The sequence below is a fragment of the Oncorhynchus keta genome, chromosome 25 (assembly GCF_023373465.1).
Source record: "Oncorhynchus keta strain PuntledgeMale-10-30-2019 chromosome 25, Oket_V2, whole genome shotgun sequence".
Taxonomy (NCBI): domain Eukaryota; kingdom Metazoa; phylum Chordata; class Actinopteri; order Salmoniformes; family Salmonidae; genus Oncorhynchus; species Oncorhynchus keta.
In genome coordinates, this window is record NC_068445.1 from 48,852,827 (window position 1) to 48,878,399 (window position 25,573).

The 25,573-nt window shown below is 45.1% G+C and overlaps 1 protein-coding gene and 1 long non-coding RNA gene across 2 annotated transcripts; both read left to right on the forward strand.

Moving 5' to 3' along the window:
- Window positions 1-23: 23 nt before the first annotated feature.
- On the forward strand, window positions 24-25,367 carry mccc2 (methylcrotonyl-CoA carboxylase subunit 2). The gene is made up of 17 exons (XM_052479890.1): window positions 24-258; window positions 2,977-3,043; window positions 3,671-3,755; window positions 3,890-3,991; window positions 4,488-4,615; window positions 4,810-4,922; window positions 5,537-5,650; window positions 6,038-6,102; window positions 7,179-7,354; window positions 8,588-8,604; window positions 9,587-9,659; window positions 11,665-11,741; window positions 11,851-11,917; window positions 12,359-12,515; window positions 14,758-14,872; window positions 17,828-17,913; window positions 24,532-25,367. The coding sequence occupies exons 1-17, from the start codon at window positions 121-123 to the stop codon at window positions 24,647-24,649; spliced, it is 1,698 nt and encodes a 565-aa protein (XP_052335850.1). The 5' UTR covers window positions 24-120; the 3' UTR covers window positions 24,650-25,367.
- LOC127911888 (uncharacterized) lies at window positions 18,621-23,255 on the forward strand. The gene is made up of 6 exons (XR_008079781.1): window positions 18,621-18,634; window positions 18,931-19,012; window positions 19,129-19,358; window positions 19,664-20,269; window positions 21,173-22,164; window positions 23,119-23,255. It is a non-coding gene; the product is annotated as an uncharacterized LOC127911888 (long non-coding RNA).
- Window positions 25,368-25,573: the final 206 nt, after the last annotated feature.

Sequence of the window (25,573 nt, forward strand, 5' to 3'; positions counted from 1 at the left end):
GTCCAGTAGGCGGCGATACATTAACATACTTTGGTTGATCAATGCTTTGTGGGTCGAACAACAACAAATATCTCTGCAGGTTTGCTAACTAGGGTGGTTAGTTAGCTAGCTGTCAAAAACATGCTTCTTCAGACTTTCAGGCCATGGCTGACCTTGCTCCGTTGCAGAGGATTGCCAGTAGCAACAACACGACTTTACCACGGTGACAGAGTCGCAGCCGTCGGTACACAGCCTGACACACAGTCCGCGGAGTTTACGGTAGGTGGTGTTGGAGGGGAAAGTGGTGAATGAGGGGAAGGTGGTGGTGGGGAAGGTGGTGGTGGAGGAGGAGGTGGTGAAGGAGGGGAAGGTGGTGGAGGAGGTGGTGGAGGAGGAGGAGGTGGTGGAGGAGGGGAAGGTGGTGAAGGAGGAAGGAGGAGGGGAAGGTGGTGAAGGAGGGGAAGGTGGTGAAGGAGGGAAGGTGGTGAAGGAGGGGGAAGGTGGTGAAGGAGGGGGAAGGTGGTGAAGGAGGGGGAAGGTGGTGAAGGAGGGGAAGGAGGAGGGGGAAGGTGGGGAAGGAGGAGGGGAAGGTGGTGAAGGAGGGGAAGGTGGTGAAGGAGGGGAAGGAGGTGAAGGACTGGTGAAGGAGGGGAAGGTGGTGAAGGAGGGGAAGGTGGTGAAGGAGGGGGAAGGAGGAGGGGAAGGTGGTGAAGGAGGGGGAAGGTGGTGAAGGAGGGGAAGGAGGAGGGGAAGGTGGTGAAGGAGGGGAAGGTGGTGTTGGAGGAAGGAGGAGGGGAAGGTGGTGAAGGAGGGGAAGGAGGAGGGAAGGTGGTGGAGGAGGGGAAGGTGGTGGAGGAGGGGAAGGTGGTGAAGGAGGAGGGGAAGGTGGTGAAGGAGGGGAAGGTGGTGGAGGAGGAGGAGGTGAAGGAGGAGGTGGTAAAGGTGAAAGGGTATCACGGTGAGACGCTGCTAGCTCGGACTGCCCTTGGAACTGACTTACTCTCAATAAGTGTAGTAATGCTCTCCAGCTAAATTAGCTGGCTTATTGTCATTTGCTTACATTATGCGTTTCAACCCCCTGTACCACCAGCTAGCTCACATGTACTGTAATTAACCAGGGCTAGCTAGCTTGCTAACATGTACTGTAATTAACCAGGGCTAGCTTGCTTGCTAACGTTGACCAGCCATTGAGAAGGGCAAATGCTTTTGGTCACACAGCGTCTCCTCAGCAACGTTTTAAAAAAGTACTTCCGGGTCATGGAATTTCGGAAATATTTCAAATTAAAAGTCCCCCAGGTAATAACGTGTATTTACTCAAAACAATAATAATATGAAGAAGAAAAGTGTATTTAACATCAACAGTTATTCGTTTTAAAGTTACATTCGCATACAAGTTGGGGTTTAAAACATGTTCAAGGTCAAAACAAATGACCCCAATGCAAATCACTGTTTATAAAATACATAATCTTGGTTTATAGAGCAAAAAAAAAAATGTTTCTAGGTGACGCAATAAAATTAATGTAGGGAGTGACTCGATAGGGTCTGTAGAATGGATATATGGTGACAGGGCTCTGAATAATACATATATATATTATTATTATTATATTATTATTATTATTTTTATTATTATTATTATTATTATTATTATTATTATTATTATAATACAGAATGTTGGTGGCCTTTAACTGTGGTCAAACAGCTTAAAGTAGGGTGCCCGGACACTATATTGTATAAATATTGCACTGTACATGGAAAATAAGGGATTTTCCATAACACTAGGTTCTACTCACTAGAGTCCCTAGAATACAAAACAGGTGAGTTTGAACACGAAGTTACGTAGTTATATATAGTGTGTGAACTATGTGGACACCCTTTTCAAATGAGTGGATTTGGCTATTTCGGCCACACCCGTTGCTGACAAGGTGTATAAAATCGAGCACACAGCCATGGAATCTCCATAGACAAACATTGTCAGTAGAATGACGTTACATTTCAAAATTGTTCCGTGAACAATAACACCAGTAAATACAGGAACCGTACAATTAGTTGGCTATTATGTTCTTGACGTTCATTAAGCTCCAACCATTCCTCAATGTGCTCCGCCTTATAATATTCTTTATCTTATCTAAAGTAGTAATTCTCTTTCAGTATACATTTCTCCCCAATGTAGCTATAAATATTATTTAACATAATTTCAACATTCTCCACTATGCAAAGCTGCGAAAAAATATGGATTAAGAATAATATACAAAGCGTTTTACCGCAGACTTTTATTTTGAAGGCAAAATCCCAAAAACCTGAAGTTTTAGTGTGGATGGGATCCACCTAGGCTTGCTGCCATGATGCTCATCTGTTTTACATTTTTTTTTATTAAATTCAACCTTTTATTTAACTAGGCTCAACGTTGCCCGGGTTTAACCGGGGTAGGCCGTCATGGGAGATAAGTAAACTAAACCAATATCAAACCAAGTGTTTGTTCGACGAAACAAAGCTTCGGATGTCATTGATCACGTGCTTCTGATAAAGCGATACAGATCGGCACACTGATTGGATCCACACCTCGTAGCTCCGGTTATCAAACACAACACCACTACTTGGCGATACTTCTTCAATTCCCTAAATCGCAGGTGGTTCGTTTTGAATTTAGAAAATATTCCCTTATTAAATTAAAACTGTTTAAATTAAAACTGTTTATGCTCCATTAGTTGTCATCATTGGGATTGTTGGGATTGAAAATTCTAGTGACAGTAGTCTTCCAAGTTGGGAATTGAGGAAGTATTGCCAAGTTAAGGTTGGGTATATTCTCTGTGCTAAGCCAAACCGTATCTTCTCTAATAACACCCCAGACAGCTGCAACAGAGGAATGGCCTGACTAGGAGAGATTTTGAATAGCTAGGATACTAGCTAGTCCTTGCCTGGTTTATAACCTGCTCCGGAAGCTCCCACTCACACTACACTAATACACTATGGCATTTGACGTGATATCTATCTTTTCAGGAAAACTATGAACGAATGCAAGTCCTTGTTGATGAGTTGAAAGGCAGATCGGAGAAAATCAAATTGGGTAAGTCAAGTTGGCACCTTCACATGTGAAAACTATTTTGAATGTTAACAGATGTAGTAATGTGGTGTTGACCTGCCTGTCTGTTGACCTGCCTGTCTGTTGACCTGCCTGTCTGTTGACCAGCCTGTCTGTTGACCTGCCTGTCTGTTGACCAGCCTGTCTGTTGACCTGCCTGTCTGTTGACCAGCCTGTCTGTTGACCTGCCTGTCTGTTGACCTGCCTGTCTGTTGACCTGCCTGTCTGTTGACCAGCCTGTCTGTTGACCTGCCTGTCTGTTGACCTGCCTGTCTGTTGACCTGCCTGTCTGTTGACCTGCCTGTCTGTTGACCTGCCTGTCTGTTGACCAGCCTGTCTGTTGACCTGCCTGTCTGTTGACCTGCCTGTCTGTTGACCTGCCTGTCTGTTGACCTGCTTGTCTGTTGACCTGCTTGTCTGTTGACCAGCCTGTCTGTTGACCAGCCTGTCTGTTGACCAGCCTGTCTGTTGACCTGCCTGTCTGTTGACCTGCCTGTCTGTTGACCTGCCTGTCTGTTGGCCAGCTTGTCTGTTGGCCAGCTTGTCTGTTGACCTGCTTGTCTGTTGGCCAGCCTGTCTGTTGACCAGCCTGTCTGATAATGTGTTGACCAGGTGGAGGAGAACGTGCCAGAAAGCTACACATCTCCAGAGGGAAGCTCCTCCCCAGAGAACGCATAGACAGACTGCTGGACCCAGGGTAAACACACAGGACTATTCTTTGAACACCTAGTTGTAGATTTATCCTCTGTAGAGGCTCCGCAACCACTTTGTTTTGCCGTTTCTAGGTCTGAGGGTTCCTGTGTGTATCCTTTACGGTGTTTCTCTCCGCAGGTCTCCGTTCCTGGAATTCTCCCAGTTTGCAGCATATGAGCTCTATGGGAAAGAGGAGGTTCCAGCAGGAGGCATCATCACAGGGATTGGCAGAGTCTCAGGGTGCGTAGATTACTGTAAACACTAGATTACTGTAAACACTAGATTACTGTAAACACTAGATTACTGTAAACACTAGATTACTGTAAACACTGTCGATTACTGTAAACACTGTCGATTACTGTAAACACTGTCGATTACTGTAAACACTGTCGATTACTGTAAACACTGTCGATTACTGTAAACACTAGATTACTGTAAACACTGTAGAGTACTGTAGACACTAGATTACTGTAAACACTGTTGATTACTGTGAACACTAGATTACTGTAAACATTGTAGAGCACTGTAAACACTAGTACTGTAAACACTAGTCCTGTAAACACTGTAGAATACTGTCGAGTACTGTCGAGTACTGTCGAGTACTGTCGAGTACTGTCGAGTACCGAAGACACAGGTCCTGGAAGATGGTGGGTTTCAGACCTAATGCTTATTGTTCCAGCAGCCCCTTTCATTGTTATCTACTCTTCTGACTGGTCATCTGCCACATTCCCTCCAGGGTGGAGTGTGTGATTGTTGCTAACGACGCCACAGTGAAAGGAGGCACCTACTACCCAGTCACAGTGAAGAAGCATCTCCGAGCCCAGGAGATAGCTCAGCAGAACCACTTGCCATGTATCTACCTGGGTGAGTGCCCTCACTTTCTCTATACTGGTGGCAGTATGGGGATAGCTGTGCTATCAATGTAGATGTACGTATGTAACACTCTCCCAGTGGTTGTCTCCTATAGTGGACTCAGGAGGGACGAGGGGTCAGGGACTAGGGGTCAGGGACTAGGGGTCAGGGACTAGGGATTGATTTGTGATTGTGTGCCTCTGCAGTGGACTCCGGAGGAGCCAACCTCCCCAGACAGGCCGAGGTCTTCCCAGACAGAGAACACTTTGGACGGATCTTCTTCAACCAGGCTCGCCTCTCCTCAGACGGAATAGCACAGGTAAGGAATAGCACAGGTAAGGAATAGCACAGGTAAGGAATAGCACAGGTAAGGAATAGCACAGGTAAGGAATAGCACAGGTAAGGAATAGCACAGGTAAGGAATAGCACAGGTAAGGAATAGCACAGGTAAGGAATAGCACAGGTAAGGAATAGCACAGGTAAGGAATAGCACAGGTAAGGAATAGCACAGGTAAGGAATTGCACAGGTAAGGAATTGCACAGGTAAGGAATTGCACAGGTAAGGAATAGCACAGGTAAGGAATAGCACAGGTAAGGAATAGCACAGGTAAGGAATTGCACAGGTAAGGAATAGCACAGGTAAGGAATAGCAACAATGTTGGAGGCGGCTTATGGTAGAGAAATTAAAATGTAATTCTCTGGCAACAGCTCTGGTGGACATTCCTACAGTCAACATGCCAATTGCACACTCCCTCAAAACTGTGGCGTTGTGTTGTTAAAACTGCATTTCAGAGAGGTGTTTTTTTTGTGGCACCCCTGCCCAGTCATGTGAAATCAATAGATGAATTAATTTAAATGGACTGATTTCCTTATATGAACTGTAAAATCTTTAGTTTATATTTAGTTTATGTGTTTGTATATGTGTTGTTCCAGATAGCGGTGGTTATGGGGTCGTGTACAGCGGGAGGAGCGTATGTCCCAGCCATGGCTGATGAGAGTATCATCGTCAGGAAACAAGGAACCATCTTCCTGGGAGGACCTCCTCTGGTGAGGACTAGATAACGTATCATAGATATTCATCATTTAGAAAATGTGTCTTAACGGCGCTATCATGGTAACCCCGCTGTATCATGGCAACCCCGCTGTATCATGGTAACCCCGCTGTATCATGGCAACCCCGCTGTATCATGGCAACCCCGCTGTATCATGGCAACCCCGCTGTATCATGGCAACCCCGCTGTACAGTATCATGGCAACCCCGCTGTATCATGGTAACCCCGCTGTATCATGGTAACCCCGCTGTAGTATCATGGTAACCCCGCTGTAGTATCATGGCAACCCCGCTGTATCATGGCAACCCCGCTGTATCATGGCAACCCCGCTGTATCATGGCAACCCCGCTGTGTAGAACTGATGCGTTGTGTTGTATTTCAGGTAAAAGCAGCAACAGGGGAGACCGTCTCTGCTGAGGATCTTGGAGGGGCGGATCTTCACTGCAGGTATCAGGATGACATGGTGGAGCAGGGGCCTGAGGGCACGCAGTGTGTTGTGAAATCTGTGAATGTATTACAATGTTTTTAAAATGGTATAAACTGCTTTAATTTTGCTGGACCCCAGGAAGAGTAGCTGCTGCCTTGGCAGGAACTAATGGGGATCCATAATAAATACAGCATCGGTCCTTTCTGTGGTAGAAAAAGTACTCAATTGTCATAGTTCGTAAAAGTTCAAAGTAAATCAAATCAAATTTTATTTGTCACATACATAGGGTTAGCAGATGTTAATGCGAGCGTAGCGAAATGCTTGTGCTTCTAGTTCCGACAATGCAGTAATAACCAACAAGTAATCTAACCTAACAATTCCAAAACTACTGTCTTATACACACAAGTGTAAAGGGATAAAGAATATGTACATAAAGATGTATGAATGAGTGATGGTACAGATCCGCATAGGCAAGATGCAGTAGATGGTACAGTACAGTATATGTTGGGTATGTAAACATTATACTAAGTGGCATTGTTTAAAGTGTCTAGTGATACATTTATTACATCAATTTTCATTATTAAAGTGGCTGGAGTTGAGTCGTATATTAAGCAAACCAGACAGCACAATTTTATTGTTTTTAAAAATGTATTTACGGACAGACGGGCAACCTTCCGGTCACTAGGACATCATTTACAAACGCAGTATGTGTGTTTAGTGAGTCCGCCAGACCAGAGGCAGTGGGGATGACCAGGTGTTATATTAATAGATGCCTGTATGGTCTGAGTTGGGTATGGTATGTACTGTATGGTAGGTACTGTATGGTCTGAGTTAGGTATGGTAGGTACTGTATGGTAGGTACTGTATGGTGGGTACTGTATGGTATGAGTTAGGTATGGTAGGTACTGTATGGTAGGTACTGTATGGTAGGTACTGTATGGTAGGTACTGTATGGTAGGTACTGTATGGTCTGAGTTAGGTATGGTAGGTACTGTATGGTGGGTACTGTATGGTACCATGGAGCAGGTATCAGTATGATATTAGTTCGGTCTGGTTCCTCTCCAATGTTGATCCGTGTTTGTTTCCTGTCCCACAGGAAGTCAGGCGTAACAGACCACTACGCTCTAGACGATAGCCACGCCCTTCACCTGGCTCGCAAGGCCGTCCGCAACCTCAACTACACCAAGAACATACAGGTGGGTGATGACCTCAGCATACAGGTGGGTGATGACCTCAGCATACAGGTGGGTGATGACCTCAGCATACAGGTGGGTGATGACCTCAGCATACAGGTGGGTGATGACCTCAGCATACAGGTGGGTGATGACCTCAGCATACAGGTGGGTGATGACCTCAGCATACATACAGGTGGGTGATGACCTCAGCATACAGGTAGGTGGGTGATGACCTCAGCATACATACAGGTGGGTGATGACCTCAGCATACATACAGGTGGGTGATGACCTCAGCATACAGGTGGGTGATGATACAGGTGGGCAGGTGGGTGATGACCTCAGCATACAGGTAGGTGGGTGATGACCTCAGCATACAGGTAGGTGGGTGATGACCTCAGCATACAGGTAGGTGGGTGATGACCTCAGCATACAGGCGGGTGATGACCTCAGCATACAGGCGGGTGATGACCTCAGCATACAGGCGGGTGATGACCTCAGCATACAGGCGGGTGATGACCTCAGCATACAGGCGGGTGATGACCTCAGCATACAGGCGGGTGATGACCTCAGCATACAGGCGGGTGATGACCTCAGCATACAGGCGGGTGATGACCTCAGCATACAGGCGGGTGATGACCTCAGCATACAGGCGGGTGATGACCTCAGCATACAGGCGGGTGATGACCTCAGCATACAGGCGGGTGATGACCTCAGCATACAGGCGGGTGATGACCTCAGCATACAGGCGGGTGATGACCTCAGCATACAGGTGGGTGATGACCTCAGCATACAGGCGGGTGATGACCTCAGCATACAGGCGGGTGATGACCTCAGCATACAGGCGGGTGATGACCTCAGCATACAGGCGGGTGATGACCTCGGCATACAGGTGGTTGATGACCTCGGCATACAGGTGGGTGATGACCTCGGCATACAGGTGGGTCAACATACAGGTGGGTGATGACCTCGGCATACAGGCGGGTCATGACCTCGGCATACAGGCGGGTGATGACCTCGGCATACAGGCGGGTGATGACCTCGGCATACAGGTGGGTGATGACCTCGGCATACAGGTGGGTGATGACCTCGGCATACAGGTGGGTGATGACCTCGGCATACAGGTGGGTGATGACCTCGGCATACAGGTGGGTGATGACCTCGGCATACAGGTGGTTGATGACCTCGGCATACAGGTGGGTCATGACCTCGGCATACAGGTGGGTCATGACCTCGGCATACAGGTGGGTCATGACCTCGGCATACAGGTGGGTGATGACCTATAAACCACAACAAAATATAGAAGGGACACAGGTATAGACCAGGTCTATAGTTTTTGACGTCAAAGGAGTTGTTTCTTGTGTAGCTTAATGTTTGTTCAGTTTCTTTTCTTCAGAAAAACACATGTGAAACGAAAAGGTACTTTGGCGTCACTACATAAGTAGTGTTCTACTGTGTGATTGCCAGGTGATAGCCAGGATTGACTGTTAGGTTGTGTTCTACTGTGTGATTGCCAGGTGATAGCCAGGATTGACTGTTAGGTTGTGTTCTACTGTGTGATTGCCAGGTGATAGCCAGGATTGACTGTTAGGTTGTGTTCTACTGTGTGATTGCCAGGTGATAGCCAGGATTGACTGTTAGGTTGTGTTCTACTGTGTGATTGCCAGGTGATAGCCAGGATTGACTGTTAGGTTGTGTTCTACTGTGTGATTGCCAGGTGATAGCCAGGATTGTCACTGAGACATGTTGTACGTGGTTTGTTGCCCCTCTATTAACATGATGTTATGGACCCGCTGTGTTGCCAGGTAACCACAGAGCCCCCCAGGCGATAGCCAGCTGAGGACTGTTAGGTTGTGTTCCACCTCAAACGATTTGCGTCAGGTGATACCCCCATGTTTATTAATGTACTTATTATGGGAGTCCAAGGGGTCTGGATGAGCTGAAACCCCCTATTGTACTGGTTCATTGTTATTATGGGAGTCCAAGGGGTCTGGATGAGCTGAAAGCCCCTATTGTACTGGTTCATTGTTATTATGGGAGTCCAAGGGGTCTGGATGAGCTGAAACCCCCTATTGTACTGGTTCATTGTTATTATGGGAGTCCATGTCCCACAAGGGCATTTTAAATTAACTGTAAGGTTGTGTTATAATATATTTAATATGTTCTACTGTGTGATTGCCAGGTGATAGCCAGGATTGACTGTTAGGTTGTGTTCTACTGTGTGATTGCCAGGTGATAGCCAGGATTGACTGTTAGGTTGTGTTCTACTGTGTGATTGCCAGGTGATAGCCAGGATTGACTGTTAGGTTGTGTTCTACTGTGTGATTGCCAGGTGATAGCCAGGATTGTCGATGGCAGCCGGTTTGATGAGTTCAAAGCCTTCTACGGAGATACGGTGGTCACAGGTGAGTACTAGAGGCTGGTCGCTATCAGTTTATACTACCTGGGGTTTATACTACCTGGGGGTTTAGGCTGGTCGCTATCAGTTTATACTACCTGGGGTTTATACTACCTGGGGGTTTAGGCTGGTCGCTATCAGTTTATACTGCCTGGGGTTTAGGCTGGTCGCTATCAGTTTATACTGCCTGGGGTTTAGGCTGGTCGCTATCAGTTTATACTACCTGGGGTTTATACTGCCTGGGGGTTTAGGCTGGTCGCTATCAGTTTATACTACCTGGGGGTTTAGGCTGGTCGCTATCAGTTTATACTACCTGGGGGTTTAGGCTGGTCGCTATCAGTTTATACTACCTGGGGGTTTAGGCTGGTCGCTATCAGTTTATACTGCCTGGGGGTTTAGGCTGGTCGCTATCAGTTTATACTGCCTGGGGGTTTAGGCTGGTCGCTATCAGTTTATACTACCTGGGGTTTAGGCTGGTCGCTATCAGTTTATACTGCCTGGGGTTTAGGCTGGTCGCTATCAGTTTATACTACCTGGGGTTTTAGGCTGGTCGCTATCCATTTATACTACCTGGGGTTTAGGCTGGTCGCTATCCGTTTATACTGCCTGGGGGTTTAGGCTGGTCGCTATCAGTTTATACTACCTGGGGTTTATACTGCCTGGGGGTTTAGGCTGGTCGCTATCCGTTTATACTGCCTGGGGGGGTTTAGGCTGGTCGCTATCAGTTTATACTGCCTGGGGGTTTAGGCTGGTCGCTATCAGTTTATACTACCTGGGGTTTATTTACTGCCTGGGGGTTTAGGCTGGTCGCTATCAGTTTATACTACCTTGGGGTTTAGGCTGGTCGCTATCAGTTTATACTACCTGGGGTTTATACTACCTGGGGGTTTAGGCTGGTCGCTATCAGTTTATACTACCTGGGGTTTATACTACCTGGGGGTTTAGGCTGGTCGCTATCAGTTTATACTGCCTGGGGTTTAGGCTGGTCGCTATCAGTTTATACTGCCTGGGGTTTAGGCTGGTCGCTATCAGTTTATACTACCTGGGGTTTATACTGCCTGGGGGTTTAGGCTGGTCGCTATCAGTTTATACTACCTGGGGGTTTAGGCTGGTCGCTATCAGTTTATACTACCTGGGGGTTTAGGCTGGTCGCTATCAGTTTATACTACCTTGGGGTTTAGGCTGGTCGCTATCCGTTTATACTACCTGGGGTTTAGGCTGGTCCTATCCGTTTATACTACCTGGGGGTTTAGGCTGGTCGCTATCAGTTTATACTACCTGGGGTTTATACTGCCTGGGGGTTTAGGCTGGTCGCTATCAGTTTATACTACCTTGGGGTTTAGGCTGGTCGCTATCAGTTTATACTGCCTGGGGGTTTAGGCTGGTCGCTATCAGTTTATACTACCTGGGGTTTAGGCTGGTCGCTATCAGTTTATACTACCTGGGGTTTATACTACCTGGGGTTTAGGTTTTGTAGTACAAGGTACAGGTGTGATTTATTCATTCTCATGGGGCGGCAGGGTAGCCTAGTGGTTAGAGCCTAGTGGTTAGAGCGCTGGACTAGTAACCGGATAAGAAGGTTGCAAGTTAACCCACTGTTCCTCGGCCGTCATTGAAAATAAGAATTTGTTCTTAACTGACTTGCCTCGTTAAATAAAGGTAAAATAAAAAGTAAAATAAAAAATAAAATAAAATGTCTGTTGACAGGGTTCTCCTAGTGGTTAGTGTTGGACTAGTAACCAGCAGGTAGCCTAGTGGTTCAAGTGTAGAGGAGGCAGGGTAGCCTAGTGGTTAGAGCGTTGGACTAGTAACCAGCAGGTAGCCTAGTGGTTAGAGTGTTGGACTAGTTACCAGCAGGTAGCCTAGTGGTTAGAGCGTTCGACTAGTAACCGGAAGGTTGCAAGTTAACCCACTGTTCCTCGGCCGTCATTGAAAATAAGAATTTGTTCTTAACTGACTTGCCTCGTTAAATAAAGGTAAAATAAAAAATAAAATAAAATGTCTGTTGACAGGGTTCTCCAGGATATTTGGTTACCCTGTTGGAATCATTGGTAACAATGGAGTCCTGTTCTCAGAGTCTGCTAAGAAAGTAAGTTTATGCCATTGGGGGTGATCTGTCACATGATGACAGAGGATCTTTTAGTTCACAGTAAAATACCCACTATGTACATCATGACTTCTGCATTACTGTGTTCCAGGCAACTCATTTCATAGAGTTATGCTGTCAAAGAAACATTCCACTTATCTTTCTCCAAAACATCACGGGTGAGTACAGACGAGAGGGATTCCCTCTACAACACATGGCTGGCAGGGGGTATGAAGTTCAATGGTTCATATTTTTGTTTTGTGCTCTGACCCTCTATCCTCCTGCCCCTCTGTCCTCCTGCCCCTCTGTCCTCCTGCCCCTCTGTCCTCCTGCCCCTCTGTCCTCCTGCCCCTCTGTCCTCCTCCCCTCTCTGTCCTCCTCCCCCTCTGTCCTCCTGCCCCTCTGTCCTCTCTTTCTCTGACCCTGTGTCCCTCTCTGTCCTCCTCCCCTCTCTGTCCTCCCCTCTCTGTCCTCCTCCCCTCTCTGTCCTCCTGCCCCTCTGTCCTCTCTCCCTCTCTGACCCTGTGTCCCTCTCTGTCCTCCTGCCCCTCTCTGACCCTGTGTCCCTCTCTGTCCTCCTCCCCTCTCTGTCCTCCTCCCCTCTCTGTCTCTCTCTGCAGGCTTCATGGTGGGCAGGGAGTACGAGGCAGGTGGCATCGCCAAGGACGGGGCTAAGATGGTCACGGCGGTTGCGTGTGCCAACGTGCCCAAGATCACGGTGATCATCGGCGGCTCGTACGGAGCAGGCAACTACGGCATGTGTGGCAGAGCCTACAGGTACACACTACAGAGTACACACTACAGAGTATACACTACAGAGTACACACTACAGAGTACACACTACAGAGTACACACTACAGAGTACACACTACAGAGTACACACTACAGAGTACACACTACAGAGTACACACTACAGAGTACACACTACAGAGTACACACTACAGAGTACAGAGTACACACTACAGAGTACACACTACAGAGTACACACTACAGAGTACACACTACACCACCTGACAATACAGGTCCTAATGACATGCCCTGTCAAGCCTACGGGTATACCCTACACACTACATAGTACACACTACAGAGTACACACTACAGAGTACACACTACACCACCTGACAATACAGGTCCTAATGACATGCCCTGTCAAGCCTACAGGTATACCCTACACACTACATAGTACACACTACATAGTACACACTACAAGCCTACAGGTATACCCTACATACTACAGAGTACACACTACACCACCTGACAATACAGGTCCTAATGACATGCCCTGTCAAGCCTACGGGTATACCCTACACACTACAGAGTACACACTACAGAGTACACACTACATAGTACACACTACAAGCCTACGGGTATACCCTACACACTACAGAGTACACACTACATAGTACACACTACAAGTACACTACAGGTATACCCTACACACTACATAGTACACACTACATAGTACACACTACATAGTACACACTACAAGTACCTACAGGTATACCCTACACACTACAGAGTACACACTACAGAGTACACACTACAGAGTACACACTACAGAGTACACACTACAGAGTACACACTACACCACCTGACAATACAGGTCCTAATGACATGCCCTGTCAAGCCTACGGGTATACCCTACACACTACATAGTACACACTACATAGTACACACTACACCACCCTATATCAGTATTCCCCAACTGGTGGCCCGGGTGGGGGGTTTATCTGGCCTCCTAAGTACTGAGCAAAAATAAACAATTAATTAATTGTTGGACATAAAAGAGTGTAGAAACACCAAGAAATCATCTCCTAAGTGATTTAATATAAGAAATCAGCTCCTAAGTGATTTAATATAAGAAATCAGCTCCTAAGTGATTTAATATAAGAAATCAGCTCCTAAGTGATTTAATATGAAATCAGCTCCTAAGTGATTTAATATGAAATCAGCTCCTAAGTGATTTAATATGAAATCAGCTCCTAAGTGATTTAATATAAGAAATCAGCTCCTAAGTGATTTAATATGAAATCAGCTCCTAAGTGATTTAATATAAGAAATCAGCTCCTAAGTGATTTAATATGAAATCAGCTCCTAAGTGATTTAATATAAGAAATCAGCTCCTAAGTGATTTAATATGAAATCAGCTCCTAAGTGATTTAATATGAAATCAGCTCCTAAGTGATTTAATATTAAATCAGCTACTAAGTGATTTAATATTAAATCAGCTACTAAGTGATTTAATATTAAATCAGCTACTAAGTGATTTAATATAAGAAATCAGCTCTAAGTGATTTAATATGAAATCAGCTCTAAGTGATTTAATATGAAATCAGCTACTAAGTGATTTAATATGAAATCATCTCTAAGTGATTTAATATATGAAATCATCTCTAAGTGATTTAATATAAGAAATCAGCTCCTAAGTGATTTAATATGAAATCAGCTCCTAAGTGATTTAATATGAAATCAGCTCCTAAGTGATTTAATATAAGAAATCAGCTCCTAAGTGATTTAATATAAGAAATCAGCTCCTAAGTGATTTAATATAAGAAATCAGCTCCTAAGTGATTTAATATAAGAAATCAGCTCCTAAGTGATTTAATATGAAATCAGCTCCTAAGTGTTTTAATATGAAATCAGCTCCTAAGTGATTTAATATAAGAAATCATCTCCTAAGTGATTTAATATGAAATCAGTTCCTAAGTGTTCCTGCACATAATAGAGACACAAATGTAAACAAGGTTTGAAATTATTTTATTTTAGTCTGACATTACGTCTGTTTTGGGATTCTTGCGGTCAATTTGAAGTCTAGAAATGATTTGTAATTGTGTCCCGGCCTCCATCCACTCAAGAAGAAAATGTTGTGCGACTGAATCTAATTGTTGATCCCTGCCCTATATGGACAGAACTATTTTACTGAGGTTTGGTCCAAGGATTAGGTCCTTCTTTCCTGGTAGCTAGAGGGACCCTTGGTTCCTCATGTACAGTAAACAGGATGTCTCCTCCCCTCCTCCAGCCCCCGGTTTCTGTACATGTGGCCCAACTCCCGTATCTCTGTGATGGGTGGAGAGCAGGCTGCCACCGTACTAGCGACCATCACGAGAGACCAGCGGACTAGAGAGGGCAAGGAGGTCAGTATTACCCCACCATCTCTCAGTGGGTTAACATCTAGAGACCAGCGGACTAGAGAGGACAGGAGGTCAGTATTACTCCACCATCTCTCAGTGGGTTAACATCTAGAGACCAGCGGACTAGAGAGGGCAAGGAGGTCAGTAATACTCCACCATCTCTCAGTGGGTTAACATCTAGAGACCAGCGGACTAGAGAGGACAGGAGGTCAGTATTACCACACCATCTCTCAGTGGGTTAACATCTAGAGACCAGCGGACTAGAGAGGACAGGAGGTCAGTATTACTCCACCATCTCTCAGTGGGTTAACATCTAGAGACCAGCGGACTAGAGAGGTCAGGAGGTCAGTATTACCCCACCATCTCTCAGTGGGTTAACATCTAGAGACCAGCGGACTAGAGAGGTCAGGAGGTCAGTATTACCCCACCATCTCTCAGTGGGTTAACATCTAGAGACCAGCGGACTAGAGAGGTCAGGAGGTCAGTATTACTCCACCATCTCTCAGTGGGTTAACATCTAGAGACCAGCGGACTAGAGAGGACAGGAGGTCTCTCAGTGGGTTATTACCAGCGGACTCCACCATCTCTCAGTGGGTTAACATCTAGAGACCAGCGGACTAGAGAGGACAGGAGGTCAGTAGTGGGTTAACATCTAGAGACCAGCGGACTAGAGAGGACAGGAGGTCAGTATTACTCCACCATCTCTCAGTGGGTTAACATCTAGAGACCAGCGGACTAGAGAGGACAGGAGGTCAGTATTACTCCACCATCTCTCAGTGGGTTAACATCTAGAGACCAGCGGACTAGAGAGGACAGGAGGTCAGTATTACTCCACCATCTCTCAGTGGGTTAACATCTAGAGACCAGCGGACTAGAGAGGACAGGAGGTCAGTATTACTCCATCTCAGTGGGTTAACTCTAGAGACCAGCGGACTAGAGAGGACAGGAGGTCAGTATTACTCCACCATCTCTCAGTGGGTTAACATCTAGAGACCAGCGGACTAGAGAGGACAGGAGGTCAGTATTACTCCACCATCTCTCAGTGGGTTAACATCTAGAGACCAGCGGACCAGCGGACTAGTGGGTTAACATCTAGAGGACAGGAGGTCAGTATTACTCCACCATCTCTCAGTGGGTTAACATCTAGAGACCAGCGGACTAGAGAGGGCAAGGAGGTCAGTATTACTCCACCATCTCTCAGTGGGTTAACATCTAGAGACCAGCGGACTAGAGAGGACAGGAGGTCAGTATTACTCCACCATCTCTCAGTGGGTTAACATCTAGAGACCAGCGGACTAGAGAGGACAGGAGGTCAGTAATACTCCACCATCTCTCAGTGGGTTAACATCTAGAGACCAGCGGACTAGAGAGGACAGGAGGTCAGTATTACTCCACCATCTCTCAGTGGGTTAACATCTAGAGACCAGCGGACTAGAGAGGACAGGAGGTCAGTATTACTCCACCATCTCTCAGTGGGTTAACATCTAGAGACCAGCGGACTAGAGAGGACAGGAGGTCAGTATTACTCCACCATCTCTCAGTGGGTTAACATCTAGAGACCAGCGGACTAGACTAGTATTACTCCACCATCTCTCAGTGGGTTAACATCTAGGACTAGAGAGGACAGGAGGTCAGTAATACTCCACCATCTCTCAGTGGGTTAACATCTAGAGACCAGCGGACTAGAGAGGACAGGAGGTCAGTAATACTCCACCATCTCTCAGTGGGTTAACATCTAGAGACCAGCGGACTAGAGAGGACAGGAGGTCAGTATTACTCCACCATCTCTCAGTGGGTTAACATCTAGAGACCAGCGGACTAGAGAGGACAGGAGGTCAGTATTACTCCACCATCTCTCAGTGGGTTAACATCTAGAGACCAGCGGACTAGAGAGGACAGGAGGTCAGTAATACTCCACCATCTCTCAGTGGGTTAACATCTAGAGACCAGCAGACTAGAGAGGACAGGAGGTCAGTATTACTCCACCATCTCTCAGTGGGTTAACATCTAGAGACCAGCGGACTAGAGAGGGCAAGGAGGTCAGTATTACTCCACCATCTCTTAGTGGGTTAACATCTAGAGACCAGCGGACTAGAGAGGACAGGAGGTCAGTAATACTCCACCATCTCTCAGTGGGTTAACATCTAGAGACCAGCAGACTAGAGAGGACAGGAGGTCAGTATTACTCCACCATCTCTCAGTGGGTTAACATCTAGAGACCAGCGGACTAGAGAGGACAGGAGGTCAGTATTACTCCACCATCTCTCAGTGGGTTAACATCTAGAGACCAGCGGACTAGAGAGGTCAGGAGGTCAGTATTACCACACCATCTCTCAGTGGGTTAACATCTAGAGACCAGCGGACTAGAGAGGTCAGTATTACTCCACCATCTCTCAGTGGGTTAACATCTAGAGACCAGCGGACTAGAGGGACAGTATTACCCCACCATCTCTCAGTCCCCAGCGGACTAGGGGAGGACAGGAGGTGTGGATCTAGAGACCAGCGGACTAGAGGGACAGGAGGTCCCCACCATCTCTCAGTGGGTTAACATCTAGAGACCAGCGGACTAGAGAGGGCAAGGAGGTCAGTATTACTCTACTGGGGGTCCCCAAGGGGAGGTGTGGATCGACTGGGGGTCCCCAAGGGGAGGTGTGGATCGGCTGGGGGTCCCCAAGGGGAGGTGTGGATCGACTGGGGGTCCCCAAGGGGAGGTGTGGATCGACTGGGGGTCCCCAAGGGGAGGTGTGGATCGACTGGGGGTCCCCAAGGGGAGGTGTGGATCGGCTGGGGGTCCCCAAGGGGAGGTGTGGATCGGCTGGGGGTCCCCAAGGGGAGGTGTGGATCGACTGGGGGTCTCCAAGGGGAGGTGTGGATCGACTGGGGGTCCCCAAGGGGAGGTGTGGATCGGGCTAATCTAAGATGTTTACAGGACTAATATATGCAATGTCCCATGTTCAGTTCACAGCAGAGCAGGAGGCTGCCATGAAGGAACCCATCGTCAAACGGTTTGAAGAGGAAGGAAGCCCGTACTTCTCCAGCGCTAGGTGAGATATCAGCATCACCCAGTCGATGATGGCATTATTAATGTGCTTATAATGAATCATGAAGAGTATCTCAAATCAAAGGTTATTTGTCACGTGCTGAATACAACAGGTAGACCTTACAGTGAAATGCTGAATACAACAGGTGTAGTAGACCTTACAGTGAAATGCTGAATACAACAGGTGTAGTAGACCTTACAGTGAAATGCTGAATACAACAGGTGTAGTAGACCTTACAGTGAAATGCTGAATACAACAGGTGTAGTAGACCTTACAGTGAAATGCTGAATACAACAGGTGTAGTAGACCTTACAGTGAAATGCTGAATACAACAGGTGTAGGTAGACCTCACAGTGAAATGCTGACTACAACAGGTGTAGGTAGACCTTACAGTGAAATGCTGAATACAACAGGTGTAGCAGACCTCACAGTGAAATGCTGACTACAACAGGTGTAGTAGACCTTACAGTGAAATGCTGAATACAACAGGTGTAGTAGACCTCACAGTGAAATGCTGAATACAACAGGTGTAGTAGACCTCACAGTGAAATGCTGAATACAACAGGTGTAGTAGACCTCACAGTGAAATGCTGAAATGCTGAATACAACAGGTGTAGTAGACCTCACAGTGAAATGCTGAATACAACAGGTGTAGTAGACCTCAGTGAAATGCTGAATACAACAGGTGTAGGTAGACCTTACAGTGAAATGCTGACTACAACAGGTGTAGTAGACCTTACAGTGAAATGCTGAATACAACAGGTGTAGTAGACCTCACAGTGAAATGCTGAATACAACAGGTGTAGTAGACCTCACAGTGAAATGCTGAATACAACAGGTGTAGTAGACCTCACAGTGAAATGCTGAATACAACAGGTGTAGTAGACCTCACAGTGAAATGCTGAATACAACAGGTGTAGTAGACCTCACAGTGAAATGCTGAATACAACAGGTGTAGTAGACCTTACAGTGAAATGCTGAATACAACAGGTGTAGTAGACCTTACAGTGAAATGCTGAGGTGTAGTAGACCTTACAGTGAAATGCTGAATACAACAGGTGTAGGTAGACCTCACAGTGAAATGCTGAATACAACAGGCGTAGTAGACCTTACAGTGAAATGCTGACTACAACAGGTGTAGTAGACCTTACAGTGAAATGCTGAATACAACAGGTGTAGGTAGACCTTACAGTGAAATGCTGAATACAACAGGTGTAGGTAGACCTTACAGTGAAATGCTGACTACAACAGGTGTAGTAGACCTTACAGTGAAATGCTGAATACAACAGGTGTAGGTAGACCTCACAGTGAAATGCTGAATACAACAGGCGTAGTAGACCTTACAGTGAAATGCTGACTACAACAGGTGTAGTAGACCTTACAGTGAAATGCTGAATACAACAGGTGTAGGTAGACCTCACAGTGAAATGCTGAATACAACAGGCGTAGTAGACCTTACAGTGAAATGCTGAATACAACAGGTGTAGTAGACCTCACAGTGAAATGCTGAATACAACAGGTGTAGTAGACCTCACAGTGAAATGCTGAATACAACCGGTGTAGTAGACCTTACAGTGAAATGCTGAATACAACAGGCGTAGTAGACCTCACAGTGAAATGCTGAATACAACCGGTGTAGTAGACCTTACAGTGAAATGCTGAATACAACAGGTGTAGTAGACCTCACAGTGAAATGCTGAATACAACAGGTGTAGTAGACCTTACAGTGAAATGCTGAATACAACAGGTGTAGGTAGACCTTACAGTGAAATGCTGACTACAACAGGTGTAGTAGACCTTACAGTGAAATGCTGAATACAACAGGTGTAGGTAGACCTCACAGTGAAATGCTGAATACAACAGGCGTAGTAGACCTTACAGTGAAATGCTGACTACAACAGGTGTAGTAGACCTTACAGTGAAATGCTGAATACAACAGGTGTAGGTAGACCTCACAGTGAAATGCTGAATACAACAGGCGTAGTAGACCTTACAGTGAAATGCTGACTACAACAGGTGTAGTAGACCTTACAGTGAAATGCTGAATACAACAGGTGTAGTAGACCTTACAGTGAAATGCTGAATACAACAGGTGTAGTAGACCTTACAGTGAAATGCTGAATACAACAGGTGTAGTAGACCTCACAGTGAAATGCTGAATACAACAGGTGTAGGTAGACCTTACAGTGAAATGCTGAATACAACAGGTGTAGTAGACCTTACAGTGAAATGCTGAATACAACAGGTGTAGTAGACCTTACAGTGAAATGCTGAATACAACAGGTGTAGTAGACCTTACAGTGAAATGCTGAATACAACAGGTGTAGTAGACCTTACAGTGAAATGCTGAATACAACAGGTGTAGTAGACCTTACAGTGAAATGCTGAATACAACAGGTGTAGTAGACCTCACAGTGAAATGCTGAATACAACAGGTGTAGTAGACCTTACAGTGAAATGCTGAATACAACAGGTGTAGGTAGACCTTACAGTGAAATCTGAATACAACAGGTGTAGTAGACCTTCTCAGTGAAATGCTGAATACAACAGGTGTAGTAGACCTTACAGTGAAATGCTGAATACAACAGGTGTAGGTAGACCTTACAGTGAAATGCTGAATACAACAGGTGTAGTAGACCTTACAGTGAAATGCTGAATACAACAGGTGTAGTAGACCTTACAGTGAAATGCTGAATACAACAGGTGTAGTAGACCGCACAGTGAAATGCTGAATACAACAGGTGTAGTCGACCGCACAGTGAAATGCTGAATACAACAGGTGTAGTAGACCTCACAGTGAAATGCTGAATACAACAGGTGTAGTAGACCTCACAGTGAAATGCTGAATACAACAGGTGTAGTAGCACAGTGAAATGCTGAATACACAGTAGACCTCACAGTGAAATGATGAATACAACAGGTGTAGTAGACCTTACAGTGAAATGCTGAATACAACAGGTGTAGTAGACCTCACAGTGAAATGCTGAATACAACAGGTGTAGTAGACCTCACAGTGAAATGCTGAATACAACAGGTGTAGTAGACCTCACAGTGAAATGCTGAATACAACAGGTGTAGTAGACCTCACAGTGAAATGCTGAATACAACAGGTGTAGTAGACCTCACAGTGAAATGCTGAATACAACAGGTGTAGTAGACCTTATAGTGAAATGCTGAATACAACAGGTGTAGTAGACCTTACAGTGAAATGCTGAATACAACAGGTGTAGTAGACCTCACAGTGAAATGCTGAATACAACAGGTGTAGTAGACCTTACAGTGAAATGCTGAATACAACAGGTGTAGTAGAACTTACAGTGAAATGCTGAATACAACAGGTGTAGTAGACCTCACAGTGAAATGCTGAATACAACAGGTGTAGGTAGACCTCACAGTGAAATGCTGAATACAACAGGTGTAGTAGACCTCACAGTGAAATGCTGAACACAACAGGTGTAGGTAGACCTCACAGTGAAATGCTGAATACAACAGATGTAGGTAAACCTTACAGTGAAATGCTGAATTCATTAGGTGTAGTAGACCTCACAGTGAAATGCTGAATACAACAGGTGTAGGTAGACCTCACAGTGAAATGCTGAATACAACAGGTGTAGTAGACCTTACAGTGAAATGCTGAATACAACAGGTGTAGTAGACCTTACAGTGAAATGCTGAATACAACAGGTGTAGTAGACCTTACAGTGAAATGCTGAATACAACAGGTGTAGTAGACCTCACAGTGAAATGCTGAATACAACAGGTGTAGTAGACCTCACAGTGAAATGCTGAATACAACAGGTGTAATAGACCTTACAGTGAAATGCTGAATACAACAGGTGTAGTAGACCTTACAGTGACATGCTGAATACAACAGGTGTAGTAGACCTCACAGTGAAATGCTAAATACAACAGGTGTAGTAGACCTCACAGTGAAATGCTAAATACAACAGGTGTAGTAGACCTCACAGTGAAATGCTGAATACAACAGGTGTAGTAGACCTCACAGTGAAATGCTGAATACAACAGGTGTAGTAGACCGCACAGTGAAATGCTGAATACAACAGGTGTAGTCGACCGCACAGTGAAATGCTGAATACAACAGGTGTAGTAGACCTCACAGTGAAATGATGAATACAACAGGTGTAGTAGACCTCACAGTGAAATGCTGAATACAACAGGTGTAGTAGACCTCACAGTGAAATGCTGAATACAACAGGTGTAGTAGACCTCACAGTGAAATGATGAATACAACAGGTGTAGTAGACCTTACAGTGAAATGCTGAATACAACAGGTGTAGGTAGACCTCACAGTGAAATGCTGAATACAACAGGTGTAGTAGAACTTACAGTGAAATGCTGAATACAACAGGTGTAGTAGACCTCACAGTGAAATGCTGAATACAACAGGTGTAGGTAGACCTCACAGTGAAATGCTGAATACAACAGGTGTAGTAGACCTCACAGTGAAATGCTGAACACAACAGGTGTAGAGACCTCACAGTGAAATGCTGAATACAACAGATGTAGGTAAACCTTACAGTGAAATGCTGAATTCATTAGGTGTAGTAGACCTCACAGTGAAATGCTGAATACAACAGGTGTAGGTAGACCTCACAGTGAAATGCTGAATACAACAGGTGTAGTAGACCTTACAGTGAAATGCTGAATACAACAGGTGTAGTAGACCTTACAGTGAAATGCTGAATACAACAGGTGTAGTAGACCTTACAGTGAAATGCTGAATACAACAGGTGTAGTAGACCTTACAGTGACATGCTGAATACAACAGGTGTAGTAGACCTCACAGTGAAATGCTAAATACAACAGGTGTAGTAGACCTTACAGTGAAATGCTGAATACAACAGGTGTAGTAGACCTCACAGTGAAATGCTGAATACAACAGGTGTAGTAGACCTCACAGTGAAATGCTGAATACAACAGGTGTAGTAGACCTTACAGTGAAATGCTGAATACAACAGGTGTAGTAGACCTTACAGTGAAATGCTGAATACAACAGGTGTAGTAGACCTCACAGTGAAATGCTGAATACAACAGGTGTAGTAGACCTTACAGTGAAATGATGAATACAACAGGTGTAGTAGACCTTACAGTGAAATGCTGAATACAACAGGTGTAGGTAGACCTCACAGTGAAATGCTGAATACAACAGGTGTAGTAGACCTTACAGTGAAATGCTGAATACAACAGGTGTAGTAGACCTCACAGTGAAATGCTGAATACAACAGGTGTATTAGACCTTACAGTGAAATGCTGAATACAACAGGTGTAGTAGACCTCACAGTGAAATGCTGAATACAACAGGTGTAGTAGACCTCACAGTGAAATGCTGAATACAACAGGTGTAGTAGACCTCACAGTGAAATGCTGAATACAACAGGTGTAGTAGACCTTACAGTGAAATGCTGAATACAACAGGTGTAGTAGACCTAGTGAAATGCTGAATACAACAGGTGTAGTAGACCTCACAGTGAAATGCTGAATACAACAGGTGTAGTAGACCTTACAGTGAAATGCTGAATACAACAGGTGTAGTAGACCTCACAGTGAAATGCTGAATACAACAGGTGTAGTAGACCTTACAGTGAAATGCTGAATACAACAGGTGTAGTAGACCTCACAGTGAAATGCTGAATACAACAGGTGTAGTAGACCTCACAGTGAAATGCTGAATACAACAGGTGTAGTAGACCTCACAGTGAAATGCTGAATACAACAGGTGTAGTAGACCTTACAGTGAAATGCTGAATACAACAGGTGTAGTAGACCTTACAGTGAAATGCTGAATACAACAGGTGTAGTAGACCTCACAGTGAAATGCTGAATACAACAGGTGTAGTAGACCTTACAGTGAAATGCTGAATACAACAGGTGTAGTAGACCTCACAGTGAAATGCTGAATACAACAGGTGTAGTAGACCTTACAGTGAAATGCTGAATACAACAGGTGTAGTAGACCTTACAGTGAAATGCTGAATACAACAGGTGTAGTAGACCTTACAGTGAAATGCTGAATACAACAGGTGTAGGTAGACCTTACAGTGAAATGCTGAATACAACAGGTGTAGGTAGACCTTACAGTGAAATGCTGAATACAACAGGTGTAGTAGACCTTACAGTGAAATGCTGAATACAACAGGTGTAGTAGACCTCACAGTGAAATGCTGAATACAACAGGTGTAGTAGACCTTACAGTGAAATGCTGAATACAACAGGTGTAGTAGACCTCACAGTGAAATGCTGAATACAACAGGTGTAGTAGACCTCACAGTGAAATGCTGAATACAACAGGTGTAGTAGACCTCACAGTGAAATGCTGAATACAACAGGTGTAGTAGACCTCACAGTGAAATGCTGAATACAACAGGTGTAGTAGACCTCACAGTGAAATGCTGAATACAACAGGTGTAGTAGACCTTACAGTGAAATGCTGAATACAACAGGTGTAGTAGACCTTACAGTGAAATGCTGAATACAAGCCCTGAACCAACAATGCAGTTAAAAATATATAAAATACAAAAGAAAATTAAAATAAATAAAATAAAATCTATTGTGAGTTTTAACTTATGTTTTATTTTCCATGTTGTTCTGCCCGTCTGATAGGCTGTGGGATGACGGCGTCATCGACCCGGCTGACACTCGTCTAGTTCTGGGAATGAGTCTCAGTGCTACACTCAATGCCCCGACACAGAGGACACGCTTCGGAGTGTTCCGGATGTAGACATCCACAGACCCACTAGAGGACAGACTGGACATCCACAGACCCACTAGAGGACAGACTAGACATCCACAGACCCACTAGAGGACAGACTAGACATCCACAGACCCACTAGAGGACAGACTGAACATCCACAGACCCACTAGAGGACAGACTAAACATCCACAGACCCACTAGAGGACAGACTCTGGAGCCAGTCTGTAGTGATACAAGGACTGTATCCCGTATTGGCGTCCCAAATGGAACCCTATTCCCTATGTAGTGCACTACTACCCCATGGGCCCTGGTCAAATGTAGTGCACTACATAGGGAATAGGGAGCCATTTGGGACAGTGGTGTATTTTGTAGAAACAGTATATTGCACAACCCCAGGCAGTGTTGTCAGTAGTGTGTGGTGACTGACCATAGAAGATTTTGTTCTGGAAAAACTACTTAACTGTCATCTTTGTTAAACTGTATCTGTAATCATGAATCAGTGTCAATAAGGAGACTTGTGTTAAAAGTCAAGAGATAAGTACTGGAACCTCAAGTCAGAATCCTAAGTGTCCTCCTGATCACACTCCGTGCCTCTCTACTACTTCTGGTCAAACATCAGGATCTGTATCACACCTCTTCTGGGAACTGGGAGTCTCTATCTAACTAACTCTGGTTTTTGTATGTTGCTTCTATTTTCTCTAGATTTTGGATTAACACTGTTCACCAATTAAATGAACTGACCGCACACGGAAACCTGTGTTTTTATGTTTCATGAGTTATTTACAGAAACATTGTTTTCCAACAACCCTCCTCAAATGAATAGCTTTTAATTGTTGAGCTTTCAGAAGACTTGGTAACATGATTTGAAACCGCCTGCATCGATGCTGGCCAATGTTTGGTAAACCTCCAGTTTATTTTATTGAAACAGAACAGTGAAATGTTAAATGATGA

What these genes read in the sequence shown, in the direction of transcription:
- mccc2 (XM_052479890.1), top strand. Translation starts at nt 121, where the DNA reads ATGCTTCTTCAGACTTTCAGGCCATGGCTGACCTTGCTCCGTTGCAGA. An exon ending in ATCGGAGAAAATCAAATTGG is followed by an intron (nt 3,044 to 3,670) that starts GTAAGTCAAGTT and finishes TGTGTTGACCAG; the next exon opens with GTGGAGGAGAACGTGCCAGA. An exon ending in GGGATTGGCAGAGTCTCAGG is followed by an intron (nt 3,992 to 4,487) that starts GTGCGTAGATTA and finishes CATTCCCTCCAG; the next exon opens with GGTGGAGTGTGTGATTGTTG.